This window comes from Molothrus ater, chromosome 11 (genome assembly GCF_012460135.2).
Source record: "Molothrus ater isolate BHLD 08-10-18 breed brown headed cowbird chromosome 11, BPBGC_Mater_1.1, whole genome shotgun sequence".
Lineage (NCBI taxonomy): Eukaryota > Metazoa > Chordata > Aves > Passeriformes > Icteridae > Molothrus > Molothrus ater.
Window position 1 is genome coordinate 6,989,446 of NC_050488.2, and position 23,828 is coordinate 7,013,273.

The window sequence follows — 23,828 nt, forward strand, 5'->3', positions numbered from 1 at the left end:
AACTCCTCATTTTTCAGAGGAAGACAGAGCAGATGTGTGAGGGTGAAGGACGGCGCCAGCTTATTTCTGTGGAGCCATCCCTGGGAAAAGAAGAGGCAGCAGGGGGCAGATCACGGAGGGGCTGGGAGCAGACACCCTCTCTGCCTCCCCCTCAAGCAGCAGCAGTGCCTGGGTGACAAGGTGACCCTGGCGGGATGGAAACCCTGCCCTGCAAATTTCCCCTCTTCCTGTGGGGTACCTAGGGGAATGGAGGGGCACTGGGACAGGGCAGGGGTTTGTGCTCAGGGGAGGAGTTTTTCCAGCAGCAGTGTCTGCTTGTAGGTGGCTGCTGCTCTCCATTCCCTGGTCTTTGTGCTGGAATGCCTTGGCTCCCCCTGCCCTGCTCCCATCCAAGAAGCCTTGGCTCAGAGGAAATGATGGGTCTTAGATCAGGGCACCTTCTGCTCCAGCACGCGTTGTTGTAGTTTTTCAGCATCCTTAACGCCTCATTACCCCATTTGGGAGCAGGTAAGCAGAAGGAGAGGCTGCAAACCTCTGCATGGATCCTCTTAGGCCAAGGGGGAAGGTCCTGTTGGGATTGGGGGGCATGGGGCCAAGCCCTGTGGTGCTTGCAGGGGGCTGTACCCACATCTGGGTGAGGAGGCCCTGACAGAGGCCGCCAGCTTGGCAGAAACAGAGCAGGGGAACTGAGACACACGCCTGGCACTTGGGGGACTCCAAGGTGTCCCCTTCAGGCAGGAAGGACCAGAGCAGAGCTACAGAGCTCAGCTGCACAGCACCTGCCCGTCATTGCCTTGGGTGTGCGGGGAGGACGGTGCTGGGCAGGGATCACCAGTGCCAGCCCGGGAGGGAACGGTCCCAGGAAGGGATACCCAGGAGCCAGCAGGTCCTGGATGCCAGGCACGGGTACTGAGCAGGCTCTAGGGCTGCGGGATGCCGTGCAACCAGAGCGGGCAGGGGTGACCCGCCTGCCCCGGGCTGAGGGCTGGGGTCACCCGTGGGGGTACCCGGGGTGGGGGCGGCAGAATGGGCGAGGTGGGGCTAGGGACGGCGCCCCACTCCCCGCATTTGGAGATGCCGAGTCTGGGAGACGGTTTTGGTTTCTCAGCGGAGCCGGAGCTCTCACAAAGCCGCCGACTCGCCGGGGCTCGGCTCCCCGCAGACCCCGCCGCCCCGGGCCGCCCCCCGCCGCGGCAGACAAAGGAGGGACGGCACTTATTTATCCGCCTCCTTCCCGGGACCGGCGGGAGGCTGCTGGGCTGCGGAGGTGCGGCGAGGCACCGGCGGGCGGGCAGGGCGCGGCGGGGCACCGCCTGCACCCCGCAACAAAGGGCCGGAGCAGGAGGTGAGCGGCGGGGGCGGCGCCGGGGCTCGAACCTGCGGCCCGGGGCGGTGGGAGGGGCCGGGGGAGGGCCGTGCGAGGGACGCCCCCCGCGGCGGGCCCAGAACGGGGCCCAGTGGGGGCCGGCCCCGCCCGGTGCCCGCCCCGCCCCGCCCGGCGCTCACGGGCCGGGGCCGCGGCGGCAGTGCGGCCGAGAGATGGCGGGGGGCCGCGGGACCCCGGCGCGGCGCTGAGCCCCGCGCCCTCCCCAGCGCCCGGCCGCCCCGGGACCCCCGCGGAGGTAAGAGCGGCGGCGGAGCGGATGCCCGGCGCGGGGGGCGCCCCGGGAAAACTTTCCGCCGCTCGGAACTCGCGCGTGTGGGTCCCCCCCGCCGCACGTTGCCGGTGAAGCGGGCAGGTGGGGCTCGGGCTGCTGCCGGCGGTGCGGTGCCGGGACCCCAGCCCCGAGCCGGCGGCGGCGCCGGGTGCGCTGGGGACTCCCGCTCCCCGCCTCGCAGCGGGGTTATACCGAGGCGGGGGGACCCTGCCGGTCCCCCTGCTCCCGGGAGCCGCGGCCGGGCGGGCGTGCCCCGGTCCCGCTCGGGGCGGGGGGACTGTCGCAGGGGACGGGGGCTGGTGGGGAGCCCCCGGGGCACGGGGCTTGCGGCAGGGCTCGGCGGCGAGCGGGTGCCCGGGGAGGGGGTGCCGGGGGAGACACACACGCCGGAGAACGCCCGGCAGCCGGAGCAGGCTGGGCTGGCGGAGCCCGCCCCGGTGGGACGCCGAGCCCCTGGCAGGAGCCCGCGCCCCGGCGCGCTGGGGCTGCGCGGAGGGCGCCCGGGCGGGGGGCGCAGGGGACAGCCGGCGCTCCCTGGGGACAGGCCAGGCGTGCCAGAGCGCAAAGTTGTGCAAAGTTATTTCCCGTGTGCGCGGGGCCGCGCTGGGCATTTAGCGTTATTGTATTATGTTATGTTATTTTTTTTCCCCCCTATTTTCCCCCCCTTCCCACTGATGGCATCGCGCGCCGTGGCCGGAGGTGGGCCAGGCTCCCCTCCCGCTGCCTGTCCTGCCTCTACTGCTTTTCCCTCCCAAAATGTTTCCTGCTCTCTCCCGAGGCCACGGGGAGCAGGCGTGCAGGCAGCCCCTACCCCTGGGTCCCCCCGGGCTTCTCCCGAGGCATCCGCTCAGCCCTCTTCGGGGCTTCGATCCCCAAAAGGAGTCCCTGTTCCAGACGAGAAAACCTTTCCCTAATTGCTTGGGCTCGGCGGCGCTGGGCTGACCAGCCTGGGGAAGGGGGGATAAAGCCGAGTGGGATTTTGATCTTCCTGCGGCAGCACAAGCAATGGCCAAACTTTAATTGCTAAAAAACTCCTCCAAGCCCAGACAGCCCGGGGGCTGGAGGGCAGGAATGTGGCCGCTCTCCCCTGGAGTTCTCCGTTTCCCCCGAGTGCAGATGACCCTGGAAATGGACATTTCCTGGCCAAGGTGCACTCCAGCGGCCCGTTTCCCTTTTTTGCTTCCTTGGAATTTGCCTTTCCCAGCCGGGTCTGTGTGCCCCCCACTCACCGCCGGCCCTTTCCCCTCTCCTCGCCCTGCGCTCGCTGCGCTCCCCTCCTCTCCCTCTTTTCCTTTGTTTGCCATCTCGCTCCCTGTCTCTGACGCGTACGCCGCTCCATCCAAATGCAATAGTAGGATTTGCCAGAATTATTTCCTAAAGCTGCCGGGGAGAGGGGGGAGGTTTGGATGGAGGGGGGTTATTTAACTGCAACCAACTGGAGTTTTGGCTGGTGGAGGAAATGGGGGTGCAGGCTGTCCCGGCCTGACGCTGATGGGAAGGGCAGAGCCTGGGAATGGGTGGGAGAAGCGGGAAGGCAGCCTGAAAAGGGACCGAATACCAGTACAATGGAGCAGAGCTGGGTGTGCTCAGGGACAGAGGAGCAAATTGAAATATTTATTCATCCCAAAGGCAAGAAGGAGAAAAAAAATACACAGCCCCAGGGAGCAGCGGTGCCACCGCACTCGGGGTCTTGCCCTGCTGCTGGTGACAGTGCTGCTGCCCTTGCCCTGCTGGGGGCTGGCGGTGTGGCTGCTGTGCACTGCAGGAGAGGCCAGCCAGACCACCCGGGTGGGGTGTGGGATTGCTCCCCTTGCAGCTCAGCATCTCTCTCAGGGGTGCCCCAAAGGGTTCCCAGCCATCAGTCCAGCTCTTTGGGTGTGCCTGTCCCCTGCGGGGCTGTGTGGAGGCAGCTGGCAGGGCCCTGGAGGGCATGGCTTCACTGGGGTGTCACGGTGGGGACCCCTGTTCCCACAGAGCTGCCCCCCTTTGGCTGGGCTGGCTGGATGCTCCCCACATGCCTGAGCCCAGCCGGGTGCTGGGGCACAGTGCATCCCACCCCGGCGTGCAGCTCCCTGGGGACACCAGGGGCTTCCCACCACCCAAATCCTGCCTGAGGTGCCCTGCACTCCCCCAGGAGGGTGCTGCCTCGGGAGAGGGGCCTGACCCAGGGGATGGTGTGTCCAGGAGGGGCCGTGGGGTGCGTGGGGGGCACCGTGCCCCGTGCCGGGGTGCGTGTGTGGCTTGCTGGAGGCAGCTTAGTGGACTCTGCTCAGTGCCGGAGCCCCAGGGAGTCCAGCTGCCTGGCACACAGGCAGGGCTTTTTTTTTTTTCCCTCTTCTTTTTCTTCCTCTTTTATTTATGAAAAAAAAATCCTTTTTTTTTTTTTTTTTTTTTTGTACGTTCTTGGAATAATGAAGTCCAGATTTCCTTCATGTTGGAAAGATTTGATCCCAGCTCTGCTTGCTGTGGCTTTGCTGGGGGCTGGGAGGAGAGGTGGGGAGGCAAGGGCTGGCAGTGGGACCCCTTTGGGTGCTGGGGCAGGGAAAGCCGGCCCAGTGGGGGGCTGGGGGTGCTGCAGCTGAGGGGGGGAGTGAGGAGGGATGGAGGCATGCTCCTCACCTGGCCAGCTGGGGTGGAGGAGGGTGCTGCAGCAGCTCTTGCCGTGCTTGCCTCGCCCCACGTGCTCACCAGGGAGGTGAGGCTGTGGCCCCCCCATTTGTGCAGTCTGCAGAGCGGGGTTCAGCCTCCCAGGCTGGCCTCCACTCCTCCCCGGAGGATGCTGCGGGTGATGGAGAGCGGGATGTGGGGCTTGTACCCCTCAGGGGGTGGTGGGTGCAGTGAACTGACCTCCCTCCCACGTGTGCCCTCCTTGGCAGGCTCGGCTCCCCCAGGCTGCCCTCGGTGTCGGCGCCCAGGCGTGCCCACCATGCCCGTGGTCGGAGTCCTGCTCTGGGCCACCCTGCTGACTCTGGGCTGGCGGGCTGCCCATCCCAAAGACCACGGCTTCGCTACCCCCAGGGTGCAGCTCTCCTTCAAAGGTAAGGGTCTGGTTGTTGGACTGGGGGGCAGGGTGGGACCCCAAGGTGGAGGAAACCACGGGCACCCCAGTACAGGCTCCTTCTCCTCCTCCTCCTCCTCCTCCTCCTCGTTTGGAGGGCACCAGCAATCTGCACCCTCAGAAATCTCTACGGGGATCCATATTCAGGTGTGGCTGAGCTCCCAATCTGCACCAGCACATGGTGCAGTCTTGGGGGGCTGGTAGCCTGCCTAGTCCCCCCAGTCTGCTCCCTGTTGTGGGTGGGTGGCTCCCTCCATCTGGCCGAGCTGGGTGCTGAGGTGCAGCAACCCCCCCGGCAGCACCCCGGTTCCAGACAGCAGCTTGACGCCGCCCCGACCCCCCCAGCTGGTATTAACGCCTGGGAGCTGGCAGGGAGCCGGGAGAGGCAGCAGGGGAGGGTGCTGGGTGGGGGGAAGGGGCTTAACCCTTTCATTCCGGGGCTGCTTAGCCCACCCAGCCACTCTAGGAGCTGTGGGGGAACCCCTGGGTCAGCTTTGGGGTGCACATTGGCAGAGGGGTTTGTCTTGAGCTCCTGTTTTGAGGTTGCTGAGCAAGGCAGGCTGAGGCTGATGAGGCAGGTCCCAGGGCTGCAAACCTTGAGGAGAGGAATGGAAATTGTTCCTGCTGGGGGCTTGCCTGCTTGGATGTGTGTCAGGAGGTGACAGACACGAGGAGTCTCATGTCTGCCTCCCCTTGGGGTCTGTGGGAGAGCTGGGGCTGTGCTGCCTGTGCCCTTCCTTTGCTGTGCCTTTGCCCTCTGGTCACCTACTGAAGGTGTGAGCCCAGGGATGTGGTGGCAGAACTGATGGTGAGCACAGCAGAGCCAGGCAGGAGGGGCCAGGGGGCTGACAGCAAATGCAGTGAAGCAGCAATAGCCATGGGTGTTACAGGCTGGTCTTGACAGAAAAAATGGCTGGTATGAAGAGTCTGGGGACAAGTCCAGGCTGGAAAGCAGTGAGCAAGTTCCTCCCCAGAGGCAGGCGCCACTTTCTTCTCCAAGCAGTGTTTTTGGAGGGTTTTGGGGGCTGCTGGGGCACTTTAGCTGCTGTACAGATGCTTCTCCACCTCAGCTTAAAACACCTCCTCCTCACAGCTGTGGGGAGGGGAGGCTCCAGCAGTCCCAGCTGGACCTGGTGCCCACTGCCACGGTGTGCTCCAGGAGTGAGATTAATTCTGGATAGGCATGGTTAAGCTTGCTGTGCCACAAGTTAGGGGCTGGTTTGGGGTCGGTTTTTTTCAGCCCCAGCTGGCTGGAGCAATGGTTACTGGCTGTGCTCAGGATCTCCAGTCCTTCTCCCTTCTGCCTGAGGTGGTGTGGCAGGGCTCCCCCTGCTCTCACTGCCTAGAGGGAGGATTTGTGGTGGGAGAAGGGCTGATGTGCACTGGCACATGGAGAAGAAATGCCACTGGTGTGCTGGATCCAAGCACACTGGGGTTGGGAAGGGGTGCCCTTCACCTCTTTCCTGCCTCTACTCTGACAAGGGTGGCAGTGGTGGAGGATTCTCCCAGGGTTTTCCTCGAGGGCCAGCTGGGAGCCACACACCAAAGTGCTGGTGAGCAGCTTCCTGAGTTGATCTTCTGCATACAGCCTCCCTGAAGCCAGAGAACCATGAGATATGGGGTGACAGTGGCACTTGGTGGATGGTCCAGCCCCTTCTCTTGCCTGTAGAGGCAGGGATGATACCCAAATGCCCAGCCCCAAACCTCCCAGTGCAGACACTGGGGTGGGGTGTGATGGGTCTGGGCTGGGGACATTGCTGTGATGAATTGGGCTGGGCTCTGCTGTCAGGGATGGCTGTGCTGCCACAGGGGACCAGGGGCCGTTTGTGCACCCACAGCTGCTGGGTTGGGCTGCAGGTCTCTAGCACAGCATCCCTCTGGCCAAAGCATCCCAGTGCAGGGGGGGATCAGGGTGGCCTTGTGGCCAGGCTGCTGGGGAAGGAGCAGCCACGTCCCCAGGGGTGTCCCCCGGCGCCGTGGCCGGGTGGCTGTGCTGCCTGGAGCGCTGCCAGCCGCGGGAGCGTCTCTGGGTTTGTTTGCCTTCGCTGTTATCGCGCGCCAGGGGTTTGTTGCAGCTCCCCGGGGCCTGCGTCATCCTCCACAGAGCCCCGGCGTCTGAAAGCAGGAAAAAAATACAGCTGTAAAATACTGAAGTGATAGGAAAGGGGTGGGAGCTGATCTGCAGTGCCCTAGTGCAGGGTGATGGGCCGGGCAGGATCAGTCCTCCCCCCATCCCGTCACCCCCGTGGTCTCTTTACGTCTGTCCTCCTCTCAAGGCTTTCCTGTCCGTGTGTCGGCAGGAGGAAGGTGACCAGCATGGAAAGAACAGTGCTGGGAGCGGCTCCGGCACAGCTCCCTTTTGCCAACAGCTCTTCCCAGATCCCAGCCCAGTGCTGGCCAGAAATAGGGTGGATATTTTTAATCATCTCCGTGCTAACAATCCACTCACTCCCCACACTGCTGAACACATCCTGTGGTCCCCTCTGCTCTGGGCCTTCCTCCGGGCCGGGGGCTCGGGCACCAGAGAGGCTGGCCCATTCCCCACGAGGATGCAGGAGGTGATGGTGATGATGGTGATTCATCCCTCCGTGTCCTGCTCCCTGTCCAGCGTGGGAAAAGCGTGCGGGAAGGAAGGGTGGGCTCTGGCCCCTCATCAGGGCGGGAAGCCCTCGAGGTCAGGGCTCTCCGTGGGGCTTCCAAACGGGAGCTGCTCCTGCAGCGAGGGAACGGCCCTGCTGGCACCTCTCGGAAAAGCTGTGGCTGAGCTCCAGCCGGGGGCAGCCCCGGCAGGGAGGGGTGGGGTGAGAGGCAGGGCAGTTCCTGCAGAGGAAAAAAAATTACTTTAAAAAGAATGAATTAAGCGTGGGGTCTCCTCTGGGCTCCACTGCCAGCACCCTGCGTGGCCTCGCTCCTGCCTGCCTCGTGCCTCAGTTTCCCCTCCCACCCCGCTGGCATCTCTGCTGGTGGCCAGGAGATACCGGCACGCTTGATCCGAGCCAGGGGGTGGCAGATGGCTGGAGAGGAGCCCGGACAGGGGACCATGTCCTGGGGGCCACCCAGGCGCCCTCCTAAGCTGCTGCAGCTGTGGGCACTGCTTGGTGACAGCAGGATGGGATAAACAGGGGCGTGTGAGCAGGGCCAAGGGCTTAGGGACAGCCAGTGCTGGGAACGTGCTGGGAACACCGGCACTGTTGGTCTCCACCCTGGCCTGAGTGCCCCATGCTGCTCCTCAGACCCCGTAAAGGTCAGGGGGATGCCACAGTCCCCTTTGCCGTGCCCGAAGGGGCGGGGACATGGGGCTGAACCCTGTGACCCCTAAGAGGATTTCCCTGGCTGGGACAGTGGGGGGCTGTGGCAGAGCCCCTCCACCCGCTGGGACCGGCTGCTGCTGGGGCTGAGCTCCCTGGCTCCGGCTGCGAAGCTCCATAAGCTCCTTAAACCCTCCCTCCCCCAAAAACCCTGCGCAATTTCAGCCCCCCCAAGCCTGTATCTAATAAGCTAGTTATCCCTCAAATTAACAATGCTCCTTATGGAACAGCATGGCCCTTCCCGGGGTCCTGGCAGGGGTGTTCTCCCCACCCCAGAGCTGCTCGGGCACAGAGCAAAGGGCCTGGAGCAGCCGCAGTTTCCACCCGGCACCGTGCCCTTCCCTCGGGGGCTGCGGAAAGAAATCACGTCCAAACATTAAACAAAAGAGCCCAAAGAGCAGTGGGTTGGGGCACCTCCGCTCAGCACTTTGCTTTTGGGGTGATTAAACTATTTTCTTCTGAAGCCAGGCTCTTTCCTGAAGGGGATTTCGTGCTGCTGGAGCATCCCCCGACCCAGCCAAGAGCCCGGTCTCCACTGCTCAGTGATGCTCGGTGGGGACGGGGTCCCCCTCGCAGCGCTGCTCCTTGGGGCACAGGCACACACCAGCGCTTGGGGCAGGCTGGCCCGGGGATGAATCAGCGGTTTCCGCTGAAAAAATGTGGGTTTTCTTTTTATTTTTTCAATTGTTTTTTGGCTTGCGCCCAAGAGGGCGGGCTGCGATGGCTGCGGGGAGCACCCGGCCGGCACCTCTTTCATCCCGAGGGATCTGAGCCGGGCGGCTGCAGCACCTGTCTGTCTGTCTGTCCTCTGCCGCGGGTGCCGGCACGGGGCGATGCTCCAGGGGGCTGGAGATGGCCGGGGCTGGAAGGCAGCAAGCGGGAGCAGGAGTTATTTCATCTCCCGAGCCCCTGCAAGGCAGCTTCGGTTTCCTCCCACCTGTGAATCGGTTAAATGGGAAAAGAGCTTGGCTGGGGGCCACGGAAACTCTCTTATTACATGTAATTAGCTTAATTACATCATAAATAACCCATCAAGGGGTAGCGGAGTGACGCTCAAACAAATAAGCAATTCTGCTTTCATCGGACGACCCACCCAGCTCTTTGATCAGCCCCAATAACAACAAATGCTTTAACCACGAGAGGGGACACATCCAGCCCCCTATCCCTCTGCCGGCATCGCTCCCCATCCTGCCCCTCTGACGCATACCCAAAAAGCTGCATCTCAAATTCCGAGTAAGGAAAAAAATTAGTAGGGAACATAATCAAAATTTGGGGCACGCTTTTAAATTTGTGGGATGAAACGCTGCAGGATGGAGATGGGATTTATCCCTGCTGTGCCAGGCTCCCTTGGGATCAGTGCCGGGCTTCTCCATCGGCATTTAAAGTGAATTCATTCTTCCCCATGCAAAGAAAGGGCTCCCGAAAGGCGCTGGCTCTGCCAGCCGGGGTGGGGGGGGTGGGAGTGCGGTTATTGAATATAAACACGCCGTGTAATTTACATGCTAATTATGTTGAATGCGCTACAAGCCCATAATTAGAATCTAATTAGGTGAGAGCGCCTGTAATTGGTTTTGGGGAATGCAGTGATGGTGCACCTGGGGAGGTGACCCGCGCGGGTCGTAATGGCATTAACTCTTCATGAGGGTGCCCTGGTGATGTTCGGGGGAGTCGGGAGGGTTTGGGGGACTGGGGTGGCGTGAGGAGTCCCACGGGTGTGCGGTTCATCGAGAACCCCCAAAATCTCCCTTTTGCTTTGGAGATCAGCGCCGGTCTCCGTGCCAGTGGGTGATGAATAGGGACCACTCACCCCTGCCCGACGGGGGCCAGTGCTGACAGCCAGCGATGGTGGACAGCTGCCGGAGCCGGGAATGCAGTCCGAAATTGGCACTGCAGGGGGAATTTGGCTTTGCAGAGCATGCAGCGGGGCGGTGGTGCCGCGGGCAAAGCAGAGCATCGCGCCTTGCTGCCAGCCCGGGGCTCCTGGCCGCCGGCATCACTCGAGGGCGCGGGGTAATTACAGCTCAGCGCCCGAGGACACGGAGCGATCGCGGGCAGGCGAGTCCCGGGGGGCTCGGTGGGGGCTCCGCGGAATGCTGTGAGGGAACGGTCCCCACGGAGGCCACCCTGGCTGTGATGCCGAGCGGCTCCTGGCTCCGGTGCTCGGCAATTAAAACAGGATTAGGCTCCCAGCCAGCCGGGGAAGCTCTGCCGGTGCTGGGATTGGCAATGGCGAAGCAGGAGGGAATTTGCTCGTTGGGGCGCATCGGCTGGGAGCGGGCTTCTCCAGCCCGGCCGGGGCCCCTGCCCCACTTGCATCCCCAGGGACACCCCATGGCTGCGGGGCAGCTCCGGGGGCACAGGGACACTGTGGATTAGGCAGGGCGGTGGCGGTTTGGGAGGTCAGAGGTTGTGGCAGGGTCTTGCCTGCCCCACCATTGTGTTTGGAGAGGGCGTTCCGGGGCAGCGGGTCCGGCACCGCCCTGCTTCGGGAGCGCCCCTCTGATCGCTGGGCCGTGGGGACTCAATGGAGCCACCGGTGGGGGGCCAGGGGCCTTTGTGCTGCTGGCCCTGTCCCCTGCCAAGCCCTGGAGACGCCCATCCGAATGGATGTGGGATATTTGGGGCTGTCACTGACACGGAACCCTCCACCACCCAGCGTCCCGGCGCTCCAGGATCCCGGGGCTGTTGGTGCTGGTGTCCCCAGGCATGGCAGGGATCACAGATGAGGGGCTGTCCTGGAATGGGGGCTCCTGGTCTCTGCCTGGTCCAGGTGTCTCTGTCGTGCGTGGGAAGCCTGGGCGTGCAGTTCCATCATTGGCAGCTGGGGACGAGCTCTTCTGCTTTGCCTGTGTCACTCAGTGCCAGAGCCACCCTGCCCTTCCCTGGCTCCCGAGCTCTGTGACACCAGCACCACACTGAGGGAGACACCAGCACACACCCAGAGTGTGGGGCACACACCTGCACAAATACCCAGAGTGTGGGGCACACACCTGCACACACACACACACACACACACCCAGAGTGTGGGGCACACACCTGCACACACACACACCCAGAGTGTGGGGCACACACCTGCACACACACGCACAGTGTGGGGCACACACCTGTACACACACACACACGCACAGTGTGGGGCACACACCTGTACACACACACCTGTACACACACACAGAGTGTGGGGCACACACCTGTACACACACACACACACACACACACACACAGTGTGGGGCACACACCTGTACACACACACACACACACACACACACACAGTGTGGGGCACACACCTGTACACACACACACACACACACAGTGTGGGGCACACACCTGTACACACACACACACACACACACACACACAGTGTGGGGCACACACCTGTACACACACACACAGAGTGTGGGGCAGACACCTGTACACACACAATGTACGGGCAAGTGGGGCAGTTTCAGGCCAGAGGACAGGCAGGGAGCAGCCCCAGAGTGCCATGCCATGGCACAGTCAGGGACCAGCACAGGACAGGCTGGGGACGCCATGGGTGGCATGTGAGCCAGCGCCAGCAACAGGGAGCATCTGGAGCCCAGATGGGGCAGGCAGGAGGAGGAGCCTGCCGTGGGTGGGTGAGCTGGCCCCCCATCCTTGGCACTGCTCCACTGCACCTCTGCCATGCTTCCCCTGCCTGCAGCCCAAATTCCAGCCCTTGCTCATGCCCACCGTGCTCATCCCGCTGTGCAGCCCTGGCAGACAGGCAGGCCCCGAGCCCCCAGGCCAGGAGGGGTTCCTGTCACAGCCCATGATGCCGTTCCCACAGCCAGCCCCCACAGTTCCCACTCCATGTGTGTGCTCTGGCCTCACTGCCGCAGCTGAGCGCGTCCAGATCTGCGCTGGGGCAGCACTGGGGGCCATCAACAGCTGCCAGCTGTGGGACAGAGGGGCTGCCCTGGATGGGAGGGGACCCTGGGGGCACTTGTGGGACTTTCCAGTCCCTTGTGCGGCTGGGAGGTCAGGGGATCTGCAGGCACTTGGCCTCGTGCTGGGAATGGAAGCTGGCTGCTGGAGCCCTGCCCGGTGCTGCCTAGGAGCCAGGGTGATGCTTCCTGACGCTGACCTGCAGGACCCTGCTCTGCTCCTCCCCAGGAAGGGTCCCCAGAGCTGCTCCTGGTGTCTCCTGGGACACACTCCACAGGCTGAGGGTGCTCATTGGATCAGTGTATCCGGGATGTGGCACCCGATGGCTGTTGGTGGCATCCAAAGAGGATGACAATGCCAAAGAGTATGGCATCGGGGGCAGATGGCATCCCATGAGGGTGACATCCAATGGCTGAGGATGGCATCTGATTGTTGTGGCATCCAAAGAGGGTGACATCTTTTAAAAACATGGTGTCTCCAAAGAGGTTGGCTTTAGAGGCTGATGGCATCACGTGGAGGTGGCATCCAATGGCTGTTGATGGCATCCTAAGAGAGCAGCACCTCCAAAAAGAAGCATATGGGGAAGATGACGTCCCATGGGGATGGCATCTGATGGCTTGGAGTGGTATCCAAAGGGGTGACATCCAGGGCAGATGTCATCCCATGGAGGTGGCATCTGATATTTGGGGGTGGTATCCAAAGGGGGTGACACCTCCAAGGGGAGTGGCACCTCCAAAGAGCGGCATCTCCAAAGAGGTGGCCTCCAGGACAGATTGTATCCTGTTGGGGCAGGATGCTCTGTCTTTCTCGTGCCCTGGCCCCTGCTGCGTGGTTCTTGGCACTGGCCCACATCATCTGCAGCACTTCTGCCTTCCATCTGGCTGCCTCGTTGCACTTGTGAATATTCATGACCCTCATTATCCTCTTTCACTCCTTGCTCCCACACTTAGACTAAAAATAACTTTCCAAGGGGGGATGGGGTTTGTGGGGCGGGGGGGAGGCTCATCATCTCCCCTGGAGCTGGTTCCCTGGGGTCCCAGCTCTCCCATCCTAGGAGCCAGAGGCTTGGCTGGAACATGGGGTCACAGTGCAGGAGGGGGATGATGCTGGAAATGTTGAGAGCTGTGGTCTCTGGGCTGAGGTGGCAGAGAGCTCTGGCCTCCTGCCCCCATCTCAATTGCATTCTCCGCTCCCTGCCATGGGCTGCTGGATCTCCTGACCCCGGGTTCTGATGATTTCTCTTCTGGCCACTCTTGGTTGTCCCAGCTGGCTGTGAGCATCTCTGTCATTGTCCCTTGTCCCGCATAGAGGTGGCAGGATCATGGTGTTCATGGAGTGGAAAGTGGGCACCTCCTCTCACGGACTGTCCTCCAGCTGGGCCCAGACTTGGACTCGGGGATGACACTGGGGTCCCTGGGGTACTGACACCTTCTCCTTTCCCCTGTAGAGCTGAAGGCCACGGGCACAGCACACTTCTTCAACTTCCTCCTCAACTCCAGCGACTACCGCATCCTGCTGAAGGATGAGGACCACGACCGCATGTACGTGGGCAGCAAGGACTACGTCCTGTCGCTGGACCTGCACGACATCAACCGCGAACCCCTCATCGTAAGGGCAGGGCAGGGGCAGCAGGTGGAAGGGGGTAATGGGGCACTTTGGGGACCTTTTGGGTGCCAGGGCAGGAGCTCGATGGGCATAACTGGTGCTGGTGGGGCCAGCTGGGAGTCCTGGTCTCCCTGGGTTGGTGTTTCCACAGATCCACTGGCCCGCGTCCCAGCAGAGGATCGAGGAGTGCATCCTGTCAGGCAAGAACAGCAATGTGAGTAACCACCATGAACCCCCTTCTGGTAGTGGAGTGGGGCTGGTGCCTGGCACTGGAGTGGGATTCATGTCCCTGTATCCTACTCTGGAAAAGCCCCCCCCAAGCATGTACAGCTATGTCGAGATGGGGTGGCACTCCAGGGTGTTGCAGTGTCCTGTTACCCATTCTGTTCCAGCCAGGCAGATCCTGGAGAGCTTTCTGGGCAAGTAGGAGGCCAAACTCCCCATGCTGCTTCCTCCTACCAGCCAGGGCTGGGCCCTCTGGCTTGCCAGCTTGTGGTCCATGCCAGCCTCTGATCCATGCTGTCCCGTGCCATCCAATGACCTGTTCCATCCCATGCCCATACCAACACAGCCCCACAGCAATCTACAGCCCCTGTGCTTGAATTGATGTGTTCTCCTCTGCTTCCCAGGGGGAGTGCGGCAACTTCATCCGCCTGATCCAGCCCTGGAACCGGACACACCTCTACGTGTGCGGCACCGGCGCCTACAACCCCATCTGTGCCTTCGTCAACCGCGGGCGCAAAGCCCAGGTGAGGGGTGGGAGGGATGGGCTGCTGAGCTGGGGTCTGGCACGGGGGTGCTGAGCTGGGGTCTGGCACGGGGGTGCTGAGCTGGTGTCTGGCATGGGGGTGCTGAGCTGCTGTGTGGCACGGGGGTGCTGAGCTGCTGTGTGGCACCGGGGTGCTGAGCTGCTGTGTGGCACCAGGGTGCTGAGCTGCTGTGTGGCACAGGGGTGCTGAGCTGCTGTGTGACACGGGGGTGCTGAGCTGGTGTGTGGCACGGGGGTGCTGAGCTGCTGTGTGGCACCAGGGTGCTGAGCTGCTGTGTGGCACGGGGGTGCTGAGCTGCTGTGTGGCACCAGGGTGCTGAGCTGCTGTGTGGCACTGGGGTGCTGAGCTGCTGTGTGGCACCAGGGTGCTGAGCTGCTGGCTGGCACGGGGGTGCTGGCACAGCCACCAGGGGACTGCAGTGGGGTGGGTGCTTGGCTCAGCTCTGCTGGCTGCTGGGGGAGGTGAAGGTTGTGGGCGAGGGCAGTCTGGGTGTGACCATGGCTAACAGTGTTGCGCTGCTGAGAGGGGCCAAGCCATCTCCACAGACCAAGGACTTTTCTTAATGCTGGAACTTGGCTGTACTCTGATGGCAGCCTCCGCACAACGTGCCCTCCCACCCTGCTGGCTGCAGCCACTGCTGGATCTCCACTGGGACGAGGGACATGTCAACCCAGCTTCCCACTTGAAAGGCTGCCAGGCTTCTGAGCCCCTCACCGTAGATTCCAAGGATGCCAGCACCGGTGCTGCACAGGGAGAACCGTGCAGGGATTGTGCCAGCTCGTGTGGCCATGTCAGGACCATCCCCGGATGGATGTCACCCAGCACCAAGGACCACAATGTGCCGTGAGAGGGTGGCATCAGAGCTGCATGCCACCAGGCAGGAGGTGTGGCAGACAGAGGAGCATTTTCAGGACAGCCTTGGGAGGGAGCTGATCTCTGCAAGTAGCAGCACGAGAATCCCAGGGGTCCCATGCCCTGTGAGGTGTCTGTCCCCTCTGCGCTGGAGTGACTGGTCCCAGGCTGTGTCTTCTCTTGAGGCTGGCGAGGGAGTCAGCAGCCCAAACTGATGGAGGATCACGGCGCTGGATGTGAAAGACAGAGCTCCCAGACCTCAGAGCTCCCAAACCTTGCATGGGCTCTGAGAGAGGGGGATGCTGCTCAGACATCCCAAATTGGGATTGGATTGGGACTGAACTGGGGAGTGGCAGCATATGAGGAGGACCTAGGGTGCCAGTGCAGTCGAAGACAGCAGAGTCAGTGTTGGCCAGCAGAGTCAGTGGCAGTGTGGAAGTGTTCAGTGACCCCGTGAGGCTGATAGCTTTGATGCTGAGGCATTGCTCATCAACACAGGAGGAACAAGGTGGCAGGTGCCATTTATGATCCCCCAGGTGTGAGCCCAGCCTGGCTGGCTGTGGGCAACCATCTCTCCACTCTCTCCTACCCCATGCTAAGGGCACCCCAGTTCTCTGGGAGAGAGCAGGATCCATCCTGGAGAAGCTCCTGCTGGAGGCCAGCCCAGCCTGGAGCATGAAGGAGCCCAGGGGGACAGCAGTGCTGCTGCTCAATGGGCATCCATCACCCCATCTCTTGGGGTCCCCTGCTCACCCCTGCCCTGGGGGTCCTTCCCCTGCTGGTGCTAACTCTCTGCCCTGCTCCTTTTCCCCAGGGGTTCCCGCCGAGCCAGCCGGGAGGCCGGGAAAGCAGCTCCACCGACAGCCCCCTCAGCCCGAGACCAGCACAGAGCAAGGTGGGAACGGGTCTGGGAGCCCGCCTGGCACAGGGGCACGCCAGAGCCGCGGGCTCCTCCTCCCACTGGCATGCTTTGACCCTGGGCATGGCCGGGCGCCGCCCCCTTCCCTCCCAGCACAGCATCTCCCGGCCCCGGCCTGGCGGCGGCTCTCCTTCTCTCACTAACTCCTTCCTCCCAGCCCAAGTAGGATGCCCCCGTGGGGGACACTGTCAGGGATGGTGGCTCTCCACCCACCTCTGGCTTCGCCTACTCCAGGCTTGCTGTGTCCCTTGGAAGTGGGACCGTGTGTCGGCAGAGCCACGGGGCTTGGAATGATTCAGGGGAGGATGCCCAAGTCATGTGCAGAAGGTGTTTGGGTAGGGCCTACAGAAACATTACTAAGAGCTGCTTCACCTTGCCCCAAGAGGGGCTTATGTCATCCTGGCAGTCAAGGGCACTCAGGGAGGTGACAGCATCCCAGCTCCTGGGAGCACCCCAGTGTGCAGCCCACCCTGACAGTGTCACCCCCAGCCTCTCCCCTCCGGACTAACACGGGTCAGTGCATGGGCTGGGGAGCATGGGGGACATGGGCACCCTGGTGCAGCCTGGGGCTCCCCCAGCTCCTCAGGTGCTTGGGGGCAAAGGGTGATGCTTGGCAGTGAGCATCTCCCAGACTGGGCAGCCCCTGCTGCCATTTTCCCCAGTGCCAGCTGGGAAAAGGCCATTGCCGTTTAGCCCCCTCAGGTCACCCCTGCTGGGCAGAGGGTGTGTGTCCCAGCAGGAGCTCCCTGGGGCTGCCAGCATGTGCTTCCTGGCAGCTCTGGTGCATTTCAAGGTGTGTTAGCTGATCAGCAGTACCAGCACCACAATGGCTCCTGTGTTGCCTGACCAGGAGGGTGGGATGGTGCAGCCAGTGCCAGGGCTGTGCTGGAGAGAGAGAGGTTGTCCGTGTGAGGTGTTTGCCCACTTCAGGAGCGGGGCCAGCGTTGGGCAGAGGTCTTTGTGATGGTGATGGTGGCACAGTCAGCACAGTGCAGTGATGCAGATGGTGAAACGTGGCTGTGCCCATCTCTGGGCCTGGGTGCCCCAGGAGGAGCTGTTGTGAGCAAACCTTCCAGTGGGAGATGCCCACGGTGGGATCCCAGCTCCCCATCCTCTCTTGTTCTTCCCAGAGCCTGGGCTCCACCAGGACCCTGCTGGCCTCTCAGTGGAGGGTGGCTGTCACCATGTCTATCACCCATGTGCCAAAGCCAGGGCACAGGGCCAGTGGGCATCTGCCCAATTTGGTTGCTTAAGGTCCCTGCCCAGGCTCCCCATGGGTGCTCTGTGCTCCTGCTTTGTCTCAGCTGAAGGTGGTCCCTCTGCCAGGGTGAGGAGTGACCTGGCTGGGCCAGCCTGTCCCTGTGTGCCCCCAGCCAGCCCTGGCAGAGGGTTTTGGATGTGCCTCCAGAGGCAGCGTGGGTCTCACTCCTGGCTGGGAATGTGTGATGGTGCCAGGGATGGCCACGGGAAGGCAGAAGTGACAGTAGGGAGGCATCCCATGGAGCAGACACATCATCTCACCACATGAAGAAAAGCACTGGAAAATGGCCCCTGGCGAGAGAAGTGCAGTGGGTCCCGCAGCCAAGCTGTGCTGAGCTGTGCTGCAGGCCAGACCCTGCCTGCTGAAGCTGCTGGAACTCTGTGACCTTGCTGGGCAAGCGGCAATGTGCAGCATAGCCAGCTGGAGTGAAGAGGCAGGGAATGTTTTTCAGACCTGGGGGATGGATGCCCCACTTCAGCCTGATGGCTCAGCCAAGTCTCCAAGTGGTGAAGGGCATGGAGAAGAACCCAGCACCTTGGAGGAGTCGCTCACAGGAGCTTCAGCTTCTCAGGAGACCTACAGACACCTTCCACATCTGTCCTCGCTGCTGTGCACCGTCCTGGAGGAGGCTGCCTCTCCTGGGGGGCTCTGGGAGCTGTCACATGAGTGGAGGGGTGAAAGTCTAACCAGCTGCTCTATTTGCTTCCTTCTCCAGGATTATATCTTCTACCTGGAGCCAGACAAGCTGGAGTCGGGCAAGGGGAAATGTTCCTACGACCCCAAAGTAGACACTGTCTCTGCATTAATAAGTGAGTCCTGTGGCTCCCTGGAGCCAGTGCTTCCTGCTCTGAGCAGAGGGAATATGCAGGCGGGATGGAACAGCTGCTCCCACCAGGAGCAGGGTTCCTGCTCCGCCACCCCTGCCTGCCTCAGCTGGCCAGGCACCTGGCCCAGCAGAGGAGGGGATTGTGGTTACAGACCAGTGCCAACCTCCAGAACTCTCTGGGATGGTCACAGGCAGTGGCTCTTGGTTGCCTGGCAGCTACTGGCCAGGTCTGGGGCTGGCAATTGAAGAAGGTGGGTGGATGGGATGAGGTGGGGATTCTTGGCTGACCTCTGCCCTCTGCAGATGAAGAGCTTTATGCTGGTGTGTACATTGACTTCATGGGCACGGATGCGGCCATCTTCCGCACCATGGGCAAGCAGACAGCCATGAGGACAGACCAGTACAACTCCCGCTGGCTCAACGGTGAGTGCAGGTGACACTGGCCCAGGTGCCCTGGGGACCTCAGGGCTCCAGGCCTAGAGATGAGACCTGTCATGTGGGACTGACTCCTTCTCCAGAACAGAGACAGCAGCCAGCATGGGCGGGTGGGGGATGGATGGATGGATGGATGGATGGATGGATGGATGGATGGATGGATGGATGGATGGATCAATTGATCATGGGTGGGTGGGTGGATTGATGATGGATAGATGAATTGATGATGGATGGATGGATGATAAATGAATTGTACATGGATGGGTGGACTGATGATGGATAGATGGATTGGTGGATGGATGGATGAATTGATCATGGATGGGTGGGTTGATGATGGATGGATGGATGGATGGGTGGGAAGGCACAAGAGCAGGGATAGCTGTGTGGGGCAGTGACAGACATGCCTGGAGCTTTGCTGGATGGAGGGAGCAGACTGGTGAGAGATGGGGCTGGCCCTGTCAGTGTCAGTGCATGGGTTTGTGCAGCGCTGAGATGTCACCCGTGTCGCCTGCAGTCAGTGACCCCGAACGTTCATTCTGCCCCCTGTCGGAGCACCCCTGCCTGCGGGGCAGCAGCTGAGTAAACAGAGCAGAGCAGATGGGATGATCCTGCCAGGCTGGGGAGCCAGCGGGGTGGTAACCTGAAGAGGGGGAGCTGTCAGCACAGGCTGGGCATGGGCTGATGGATGGCAGGGAGAAGCTTCCTGAGAAGCTTCCATGCTGTGTGGTTCCTTCCTGGAGAAGACTGGTTCCCACCACCTCGCTCATAGAGCTGATGTATCTCTTCAGCCTGTGGACCTCAGGAATGCTCCCAGGGACCCCATAGATGCTTCAAGCCTCTCCTGGTACGTTAGAGATCACAAGAGACACTCAGAGATGTAGCTCTCACTCTGTGACTGCTTTTCCAGGAGTGAGGTGATGCTTCAGCAGAGGGGGGCTCAGCATCGTGCTATGGCATGGAGCAGGGGTGCCACTGGGCTGATGGTGCCATGCTGTGCTGTGCCATTCCAGACCCAGCCTTTGTCCGTGCCCAGCTCATCCCTGACAGCAGCGAGAGGAATGATGACAAGCTCTACTTCTTCTTCCGAGAGAAGTCGGCTGATGCCCCGCTGAGTCCTGGGGTCTATTCCCGCATCGGGCGCATCTGCCTGGTAGGTGTAGCAGAGGAGAGGCAGGGAAGCAGGCCAGGGCAGGGGGAGAGGCAGGGCTCAGCACAGGGGCCTCACTGTTGCAGAATGACGACGGGGGCCACTGCTGCCTTGTGAACAAGTGGAGCACCTTCCTGAAGGCCCGGCTGGTCTGCTCTGTGCCGGGACCCGATGGAATTGAAACGCACTTCGACGAGCTCCGTGAGTGTGCCAGGAAAGGGATGGGAGCCTTCTCTACCCCTGCAGGCTTGGGGGGCACCCTGGGCAGAGCTGGGAACACCCCTGCTGCCCCCTGCCTCTTGCTCTTCCATGGGTAACTGCTCTGCCTGTACCCTGGTGTCCCTGCCTACCTTCCCTATGGTGACGCCTCCATCTTTCTGTCCCAAGAGGACGTCTTCATCCAGCAGACTCAAGACACCAAGAACCCTGTTATCTACGCTGTGTTCTCTGCTTCGGGGTGAGTGCTGACCCTCCTGGCCCAGTGCAGGAGAGGAGGGGGTCTCAGCTGGATGGCTGTCCTGTCAATGCCATGACAAAGGGTGGCAGCAGGTCCTTGCCCCCAGGTCGGTCTTCAAAGGCTCTGCTGTGTGTGTCTACTCAATGGCTGACATCCGCATGGTCTTCAATGGGCCCTTCGCCCACAAGGAGGGACCCAACTACCAGTGGATGCCCTACACAGGAAAGATGCCCTACCCCCGCCCAGGCACCGTAAGTACCGCCCAGGCACCACGGACAGGTGAGCCAGTGCCTGCCAGGCAGCCAGCACCCTCTGATCTGTGCTCGGGCACCAACTCACCAAGCCCTGGTGATGTTTGTGCCACAGTGCCCTGGGGGGACCTTCACCCCATCCATGAAGTCAACCAAGGACTACCCCGACGAGGTGATCAACTTCATGCGCGCGCACCCGCTGATGTTCCACGCTGTGTACCCCACGCACCGCCGGCCGCTGGTGCTGCGCACCAACGTCAACTACCGCTTCACCACCGTGGCCGTGGACCAGGTGGACGCGGCAGACGGGCGCTATGAGGTGCTTTTCCTGGGCACAGGTACCCACGCCGCGCACCGCGGGAACGCAGCATGCTCCGCCGCGGCCCCGGAGGGCACGGGCACCGCCAGGGCTGGCCAGAGCACGGTGCCCTCCATCGCTAGGGCGGGGTGCGGGGCTGAGAATGCCCCCCTGAGAGCCCTGCCCCTCCTCCAGGCTCCAGACTGTTCTTTCCCTGGCCCGATGCCATCCCACAGACCCTACTGTCCTGCCTGGTCCTTCCCTTAGCCCAGCTCCTCTCCCTGAAGCCAGTGATCCAGCATGATCTTCCCATCCTCGGGATTCTGCCGTGCAGCCTGGTCCTCCCCCTGTCCTGGTGCCTGTTCCAGAGGCCTCATCATCCAGCCTTATCCTTTCCTGACTTTAGCACCCACCCATTCCTATTGCCCATGTTAAGCCTGTCATCATCCAGCCTTGCGCCTTTCCTGCCCAGTTGCCCATCCCAGAGGCACTGACATACAGCCCTGTCCTTCCCAGACCTCAGTGCCCATCCTAGGGCCACTGCCATCCAGGCCAGTGCTTCCCCTGCATCCCAGAGCACCCATGATCCATCCTGGTCCTTCTCTTGCCCTGGTGCATGTCTGCATGCTGCACTGGGCACTCTCTGGCACTCTGGTGGCACTCTCTAGACACAGCTGGTTACCTGAGCTGGCACACTCCACCCCAGACATAGCTAGCTGCCACAGCAGGAGAGAGATGGGGATGGGCCCGGGGGATCCTTCCTTTCCACAGGCCCAGCAGGGACACCCTTCACAGACAGGGAGGGCATGGGGTGCCCAGGGTAGCACTGAGCACCTGCACACTATGGTGTCTTGCAGATCGGGGCACCGTGCAGAAGGTCATTGTGCTCCCCCGGGATGACATGGAGACAGAGGAGCTCATGCTGGAGGAGATTGAAGTGTTCAAGGTAAGGGCTGGCATGTCCTCCACCCTCTGCTGAGTGTTCTTGACCCAGCCAACCAACCCCTTGGGACACCATCCAGCCCCTTGAGTTACCAGTCACTCCCTGGGACAGCAGCCAGCCCCTTGGGACACTAGCCAGTCCCTTGGGACACCAACTACCTCTTGGCCAGCTCTGGAGGGACTCCAGGCTTTGGTTCTCCTGCTTGCTGCCCGCTCACATCTCCCTCTGCCTGCTCTGCCTGCTTCAGCTGCCTGTGGGGGGGTCTGGGGTGCCCACTCCAGGGCTGCAGCGTCAGTCCAAGCAGTCATCCCTCCATTCTTCATTCCTGCTCTCATCCAGGTGCCAGCCCCCATCAAGACGATGACCATATCCTCCAAGAGGGTGAGTCATAGCAGAGGCTGGGTGGGCAGATCCCATCCTGGTCCCAGGGTGGCATTGCCCAGCGTCACCACAGCACCTGAGCAAGGTGTTTGCAGGGGCCCTAATGTAGTGGGGATGAGGTAGGATCTCAGCCTGTCCTCCTTGTTCCCAACAGCAACAGCTGTATGTGTCCTCGGCCGTAGGCGTGACGCACCTGGCGCTGCACCGCTGTGACGTGTACGGGGAAGCCTGTGCTGACTGCTGCCTGGCCCGGGACCCCTACTGTGCCTGGGATGGCAGCGCCTGCACCCGCTACTCCGCCTCCTCCAAGAGGTACAGCATGGCCAGGGAGGGCAGGGAGGCACCCCCAGCCACAGGCTGCCCCTCTCAGCTCCCGCTTCCCCGCAGGCGCAGCCGGCGGCAGGACGTGCGGCACGGCAACCCCATCCGGCAGTGCCGCGGCTACAACTCCAACGGTGAGCAGGGCTGGGGCAAGGCTTCAGCCTGGGACACCTGGGTGGGGAGGCTGAGGGCACAGGGTGAGCTGGGGACACACAGGTTCCTTGGCGGGGGGATGGTTTTGTGGGTGGATGTAGGGGAGGATACATGGATGAATGGGTGAGTGGTGGATGAGTGGGTAGTTGTAGGAAGGAAGATGAACATTGATGAGTGGATACATTGGTAATGAGAATTAGCACAGATGAATGGGTTGGTTCATGGATGGGTGAATGGGATGGATGGATGGATACATTGGGAAGTAGGTTGAACATGGATGGATAGATGGATACACTGGGGATGGATGGATGGATGGATGGATGGATGGATGGATGGATGGATGGATGGATGGATGGATACGTTGGGGAAGGGATTGAACATACATGGATGGATGGATGGACGGACACCCACCCTTGGAGACAGAGGGGACACGGCAGAAGTGCAGTGGGGTGGGGGTGACCTGGCTGCCCATGGCCCCCCTGCAGCTAACAAGAACACGGTGGAGGCCGTGCAGTATGGGGTGGAGGGCAGCACAGCCTTCCTGGAGTGCCAGCCCCGCTCGCCCCAGGCCAGCATCAAGTGGCTGCTGCAGAAGGACAACAGCGACCGGCGGAAGGAGGTAGGGCAGGGCAGTGCTGGGGGCGTGGGGTGCTGGGTGCCAGCGCTGAGCCGAGCCCCCTGTGCCCCCAGGTGCGCGTGGAGGGCCGGGTGCTGCGCACGGAGCAGGGCCTGCTGCTGCGTGCCCTGCAGCTCAGCGACAGCGGCCTCTACTCCTGCACTGCCACCGAGAACAACTTCAAGCACACGGTGACCAGGGTGCAGCTCCGCGTCCTCAGCAGCCGCGCCGTGCACACCGTGCTGGTTCAGGCAGAGACCCCGGTCCCCGGCCTGCCGGGTGCCCCCACTCCCCGCTACCAGGACCTGCTGCAGCTCCTCAGCCAGCCCGAAATGGGACTCCTGGACCAGTACTGCCAGGGCTACTGGAGGCACACGGCCTCCAGCCCCCCACAGCCGCTGGCTGGCCTCAAAGCCAAGGAGCAGCAGGAGCAGAAGAAGCCTCGGAACCGCCGGAATCACCAGCCAGAGACCTATGGGCATACATGAAACCATCATCAGGGACTTTGCTAGCACAGTGGTCTATTTTTCCCCCCTTTTAATATTAAAGATATCTATAAATAAATAAATAAATATATATATATATATATACATCCACGCACGCACACACACGCAGCCACACGCACTCCCCCCTCCCACGAGAGGTGGTATTTATTTGTAGGCTGTA

General features: G+C 61.8%; 1 protein-coding gene across 2 annotated transcripts; it reads left to right on the forward strand.

Annotated features, from left to right (window-relative positions):
• Positions 1-1,540: 1,540 nt before the first annotated feature.
• Positions 1,541-23,750, forward strand: SEMA3F (semaphorin 3F). 2 transcript variants are annotated; one of them, XM_036391229.2, is made up of 19 exons: positions 1,541-1,622; positions 4,535-4,696; positions 13,375-13,535; positions 13,684-13,746; positions 14,162-14,281; positions 15,969-16,049; positions 18,050-18,143; positions 18,464-18,583; positions 19,606-19,745; positions 19,829-19,943; positions 20,130-20,199; positions 20,306-20,450; positions 20,566-20,788; positions 21,606-21,694; positions 22,031-22,072; positions 22,227-22,384; positions 22,460-22,527; positions 23,032-23,165; positions 23,237-23,750. In XM_036391229.2, exons 2-19 carry the CDS (start codon positions 4,585-4,587, stop codon positions 23,648-23,650), a joined length of 2,349 nt encoding a protein of 782 aa, XP_036247122.1. In that variant the 5' UTR covers positions 1,541-1,622; positions 4,535-4,584; the 3' UTR covers positions 23,651-23,750. The 2 variants fall into 2 exon arrangements, with proteins under 2 accessions (XP_036247122.1, XP_036247123.1); XM_036391230.2 differs by lacking the exon at positions 15,969-16,049.
• Positions 23,751-23,828: the final 78 nt, after the last annotated feature.

Excerpts from the sequence above, each read along its gene's own strand:
- SEMA3F (XM_036391229.2), top strand. The coding sequence starts at position 4,585 with ATGCCCGTGGTCGGAGTCCTGCTCTGGGCCACCCTGCTGACTCTGGGC. Across the intron at positions 20,200-20,305 it reads GCTGTGTTCTCTGCTTCGGG|GTCGGTCTTCAAAGGCTCTG; the intron begins GTGAGTGCTGAC and ends CCTTGCCCCCAG. Across the intron at positions 23,166-23,236 it reads ACAGCGACCGGCGGAAGGAG|GTGCGCGTGGAGGGCCGGGT; the intron begins GTAGGGCAGGGC and ends CTGTGCCCCCAG.